Source organism: Babylonia areolata, chromosome 8 (assembly GCF_041734735.1).
Source record: "Babylonia areolata isolate BAREFJ2019XMU chromosome 8, ASM4173473v1, whole genome shotgun sequence".
Taxonomy (NCBI): domain Eukaryota; kingdom Metazoa; phylum Mollusca; class Gastropoda; order Neogastropoda; family Buccinidae; genus Babylonia; species Babylonia areolata.
The window spans coordinates 31,431,205-31,437,661 of NC_134883.1; the positions used below are offsets into that span (position 1 = coordinate 31,431,205).

Consider the following 6,457-nt stretch of genomic DNA (forward strand, 5'->3'; position numbering starts at 1 on the left):
GATATTTTCAATACAAAATACCAGCGGAAGGTGACCTGAATATATGCTCCATTGCACAGCCTTTCTTTTTCATAAATAAATCATAGAGGTCTACTGATGCAATACATTAATCATTCACACAACTGCACGTTTCAGTTATATAATTATGTGCATCATCCTCACGGTTGTCATTACATAAACCATTCAGAGCGTACAGATCAAGACTACTACACATGTTCAGTTGATGTCCAGCGTATTCAGAACAGCGGCTCGGCTTGTTTCTATGCATGATAGATACTTCTTGTGCATAAAATTTTATTCACTTTCCTCTGTGATGCCTGGTACATTTGTGAAACACCGTTCTGCTGTTCATACCACCACTATGTAGGGTAGGTAGGCCTAATTGCGAAATATCCAGTCGAAGCGACAAGCTCATCGTATGTATTGTACAGACAACAGGTTGTACGATCGTCAAATGTAGCTCTTCTGATTTTGAAGGCTTTCTCCAGTTGGTTGTACCAGCAAAAGTTCGTCTGCTCCTTTTCAACGTTTTTTTTTTTTGGGAGGGGGGGGTTTGGGGGGGGGGGGTTGTTGTTGTTGTTGTTTTATTGTTTGTTTGTTTGTTTTTGGTGGGGTTTTTTCCAATGGTTGAAATAGCAGGGGTGCTTGAGGGTAAATGCGAACGGGCTAGCCTAATTGCGAATGATGGTTTTGGGTACATGTGGACAATATAAACAGAAGGGGGTCTTGAACTCATCACATATAACACGTCATTGGAACATTGCACCAGATTTTTGTATTGGTGGTTTTGATCACACACACACACACACACACACACAAGCACACATTTAAACGAACACACCCACACCACATACAAACACACCCTTTTGAGAGTGCTCAGTAACTGCGACACGTTAAAATATTCTATGGTCTAAACAAACGACACCATTTTGGAGATTCCTGTCAAACCTGACGTTCTGATCTGTCACCAACATACTCTCTTAAATTCTCCTAGCACTGATAATGTACAATCCAGTCAACATATCATATGAAATCAGCTATTTTCAAAGTCTGCAAAGTTCAAGTTCTACTACTTGCTTCCCTCGATTTTAAGATCTTGTGAGCACGTTTGTGAACTTGGTCGGCAGTGGTTCGTGAAGAGAAGGAAGAGCGCGGAAATAGTCGGAAATAGCTAATGTTTGACTGGTTCTGGGAAATGGATATTCATTTGTCGAAGCAGACGTTCAGTTGTGAAATGTGTGTGGTGAGAACGCTTCGACGTGGGGGTGGTGCACGAACCGTTCGCAATTACACGCTGTTCGCAATAGGCATACCTACCCTAGACATCACCCAGTGATAAAACATTCTCAACAGGACTCTCTTCAGTGCACTAATACTATTATCATTACCAAAAGATGGACAGTACGGGGTATTCTCTAGATGTACATATGCACAAACATATATCTTTATCAAAGTTAGATAGTTTCTGTCAAGCACAAATGTTAAGTATTGACCACAGTCACAAGTGATATAACAAACATACGGGATCAGTTCATTTTTGGTGAGACATCTTATTCATTCCCCCTGGGGCCATATTCAAGACAAAAATCATTTTGCCTGAAGTCAAGTTACCCTCGACGTGGCAGGGACCCGCGGGTACAGTTTACACTGAAGGTTCGGTTATCTTCTTATTCAAGACACACCAAGTGCCCTCAGGCAACTAACCAATTGTATGGAAATAAAAATCCTGGGGATTCCCTTTTGCACATTCTCTTCTACTTCGCACCACGCCACAGTGTGACAATTAAAGAAGAAGAAAAAAAAAACATCAGTGGCAAAGCATTGACTAGAGTCAGCAACTTGTCAAATCTAGGGGCCACTTTTGCATTTTGACACATTGTCCTCCCTGCTTTTCAGCTAATTGAAAACAAAATGAATAACGGAATTCGGAATCAAATATTTCTCGGGAATGAACAAATTTCGACGATCTGCAAACTTCGGACATTCCAAAATTTATCGTCTGGAAGTGAACTCACTTCACAGCTACATACGTAATTCAGATGAAAAATATAATGACGTCTGCCAGTCTCAACACGTCAATTTTGACTGCCAAATGGACAAAGGATGAAATCTGAATATCGGAGGCTGTATTCAAGACACGGTCTCTCCGCAAAACACCTGTTCTCCCTTAACAAAACCAACGCAACAAAAGGATTCGCAATATTTACTTCTGCTTCGTTGGAAGTCTACCTTGGCAGATAGTAAGGGTAAATTGCCTTCGGGTTTGTAGAACTGCGGGTAGGCTCTTGTGTTCATGAATACGGGATATTGCTAACTCACGGGCAGTTTGCCTTGCCTCAGGTAGATTACCCACAGGCACACATATACCTGAAACCATGATGGTCTCTTGAATACGGTCCCTGATCGTCTTCCACGAGAAGAAAGTTTAACTGCTGGTTTGACATAAACTCTGTGATCTTTTAACACATCAAACTCATCAACAAACATTTCAACTAAACATACGAAGTCAAAGGAAGAAATGTATCGAATACATTCTGAATCATTGAATAAAGAAATCAAGCCACTAATAGTCCAATGAAGAAAATATATATATTTCTAGCATTTTCCACACAGACCACATGCATATTTTGCTTATTATCTTCACTTTCAAACATCAGAGTGTCAATGATTATCAACGTCATCTGTCAGAATAAACGTTCCTGTCATTTGACAAGCTAATGAACAAGTCTTGGGAAACGTTCTTTTGGACATTTTCTAGAGTTTCAGTTCGGCAGCTGCTCTGGTCCCCGTGATCACTTCTACACGTGCAGATCAAATTAGTGACACACATATACATATGATAGTATTTTGGATCCACAATGAAAGCAGAAGCGTTCACTTCAGACTGCTACAAAAACCGAGACTGCACTTTTCTCCGAATTGGTATTGTGTTTGTACAAGAGTTTCTTTACTTTTTATATCTGACAATTGGCAGTGACATAGCACAAAGTGCGAATGTATTCAGAAGCATACACATGCCAACACACAGAAAACGTAATGTCACATGCGTATATGTATTGAATACATACAAAACATCCATACAGCCATTCATACATACAATGAAACTATTGCCCTTCCGATTCCATTCACTCAAATTAGTTATCCACAAATCTTGTAACAGTGTGACATTGGAATGCCCTCATTATTTAACAGCATTCACTTCGTACAATAATTACACCTTACGAGCAGATTCTTTTTCGGCATCTTTTCACTCTGTTAGGAAAGCCTTTCTAAGAGAACATATTGCTTTTGTCGTGCAGGGCTTTCCTTAGGAATCTCAGAATATTTCCTCCATGCCAGAATGTCGACCCATGTCCGCGTGGTCACAGAACCTCACCGTAATGTTGCTGCCAGAACTCCTCCACGTTCTGTCAGCACCGACTCCCCTTCACACCGCTGTGCCCCGATCCCGCTGAAGTTCCCGGTGACGGCTCCCCTCCTCCCCTGTGCCTGGCTCTCCTCCGTCCCTCCCCGTTGCTCTCAGAGGCTGCGGGCCAGGCTGGTGTGTGAGCCCACGTCCGTGCGGATGGTGTACGAGTGGGTCAGTGTGGCCACGCCGCCCGCCGCCTATGGCTTTGAGGACCCGTGCCTGGCCAGGGCGGTAAGAGCGCTGTGTTTCCAGGATGGGCAGGACCTCATCCCCAACCTTTCCCACCACGTGATCTTCGGGGGACATGAGATCCGCAACTACACCTTTCTCGCTATTCTCAGCTCTGTGCGGTTCTTACAGGTGAGGAAAGGAGACAGATGTAAATAGGTGGGTGACTTTTTGTGTTTTTTGCGGGGTAGTGATGAATGTATATGCAGCTGATGTTCGTTTGTTTGGTGTGTGTGTGTGTGTGTGTGTGTGTGTGTGTGTGTGTGTGTGTGTGTGTGTTTAGAACAAATTTGATATATTTTAGGCTTCCACTTATTGGACCCAAAATACTGCGCACTTTACACAAGAGTGTTAATGCAGTGAAGATACTTTGTTTCCTGAAAAGAAGAAAATAGAAAAACGCATTTATTGTGCACACAATGGTGGTTTCACTTTCACCTTCAAGGAGGCGTCAAAGCATGTGAACTAATCAACATCTACTTCCGAAAAAAAGGGATGGGTGTGAGTCTACGGAGAGGAGATGAAAACAAATCTCACCTACGCTTAAATCCGACTAGCTGTCAAGCCAAAATCAAACCAAAATGAAGTGAATAAATATTTGATCACAATGAAAAAAAAAAAAGTATAAAAGATACTTTTCAAGATAAAAAGAATGGGTTTCATCTAGCAACCTAACGTATGCACGCACGTAAGCGTGCACACACACACACACACACACACACACACACACACACACACACAGTGCCCAATATATATATATATATATATATATATATATATATATATGTGTGTGTGTGTATATATGTATGTATGTATGTGTGTGTGTGTGTGTGTGGTTCGTCCGTCGGGGATCGACGAGTACCATCTAGTCATCCTGGGGGTGGGTGGGTTGGGCTCTGTGGGTGCGCAGATGACTGGTCAGGCCAATCCGCGCCCGGAAGGTTCTGACGCAGTGTGGACAGGGGATGGTGGCGGCTGTCAGGGACTTGCTGGCACTGCTTTTCCTGGCCTGTCTGCGTTGCTCTGCTGCAGCGATTCTGTTGGCCTCACAGGATTTGGCGCCTTTGTGGACAGCTGAACGCCACTTTGGTCTGTCCATTGCATTCATCTCTCATGTGTCGTGGCTGATGTTGAAGGCCTTCAAAGCTTTCAGAGTGTCTTTGAAGCGCTTCTTTTGGCCTCCATGGGAGCGCTTGCCATGTTGGAGTTCGCCGTACAGCAGTTTCTTGGGGAGCCGGTGGTCTGGCATGCTAACTACATGGCCTGCCCAGCGCAGATGGGCCTGCATCAAGATGGTGTAGATGCTGGGCAAGTTTGCACGAGTGAGCGCCTGTGTGTCAAGGATCTTCTCTTGCCACTTTCTGCCGAGAAGTTTTCTGAGGCTGATGGTGTGGAAGTGGTTCAGCTTTTTTGCGTGGCGTTTGTAGACCGTCCATGATTCACATCCATAGAGCAATGTGGTGAGAACTATGGCCTTGTATACTTTGAGCTTCGTCTCCAGGGTGTTGCCTCTCCTGTTGCAAACGTTCTTATGGAGTCTGCCGTAGGCAGCGCTGGCTTTGGCGAGTCTGGCATTCACCTCGTCGTCGATGACAATTGTGCGAGTGAGTGCACTGCCCAGGTACGTGAACTTGTCCACCGCATCCAGTCGTTGCCCGTTGATGAAGATGTTTGGTTCAACGTAAGGCTTTCGTGGAGCTGGCTGGTGCATCACCTCAGTCTTCTTTGTGCTGATTGTGAGGCCAAAGTTGTCACAGGCAGCAGAGAACTTGTCGACGCTGTGTTGTATTTCAGCTCGGAGGCAGCGTTGAGAGCGCAGTCATCAGCAAACAGGAAGTCGTTGACGGTGTCTGTCCTCACCTTGGATTTTGCTTGAAGCCTCCTGAGGTTGAAGAGTGAGCTATCTGTGCGGTACCTGATGCCAATGCCTACGTCAGCGTCTCTGAAAGCGCACCTTGAGCAAGGTCTCCTACCAGAGAGCCAGTGTGGCTTCCGGAAATATACATACATACATACATATATACACTGGGAAAAAAGGAAGAGACACAGAAAGCTGTGACTGACGGAGAAAAACACGAGAGTCAACAAAACCTCTAAAGAGAGAAGAGAGGAGCCTGATTGACAGAGTGAGAGTGACTGAGTGAGGAGAGAGAGAGAGAAGAGAGGTAGACAAAGAGAGGGAGAGAAGGAGAAGAGAGATACGGACCGACAGCGGACAAACGGATGGATAGAGAGACAGCCAAACACTCAGACAGAGAGAATGAGATCCAGAGGGGAGCAGACAGCGCGAACTGAACATGCCCATGCTGCATTTCTCAAACAGATGGATACGTGAATTGATAAGATTTAAAAAGATTTAAAAACTATACTGGACCGATATGAAACTGTTATAAACAGCAAGGGCAACAGCAAAAGGAAACTGTTTCCTTGGTTAGCAGACTGGGTGTATGTCCACGGATTGAAAGATACTAAACTGCCACGTGCATGCTTTGGTCAAAACACATGCACATCACAAAGCTTTCATGTCAATCGAAGGGGCAATGTGAAATTTGTATACATTCTGTGAACAATTAGTCACCTGTGATTACATGCGTTGCGTTGTTTTTGTACCGAAACTGAAATTCGATATGCCGATGCAACGTCGTACCCCTCACCCCCACCTCCACCCCCATGCCACCGCCCGCCTCCTTCTGAAGCCACCCCCACTATCACCTCAGAGAACGTATCGTCCTAAAGGGGCAAAGCTAGTGTTCCAGACTGTTCCCATGGGTAGGTCCACCCCCCCCCCTCCCCACCCCCACTACTACCACCCATTGTTGT

The 6,457-nt window shown here is 44.7% G+C and overlaps 1 protein-coding gene across 1 annotated transcript in view; it reads left to right on the top strand.

Moving 5' to 3' along the window:
- Window positions 1–3,340: 3,340 nt before the first annotated feature.
- Window positions 3,341–6,457, top strand: part of LOC143285273 (uncharacterized) — a 6,144-nt gene continuing 3,027 nt past the window's right edge. The window contains exon 1 of the mRNA XM_076592530.1: window positions 3,341–3,769. Within this exon, the coding sequence (XP_076448645.1) occupies window positions 3,341–3,769 (429 nt within the window). The remainder of the gene's footprint in view (window positions 3,770–6,457) is intronic.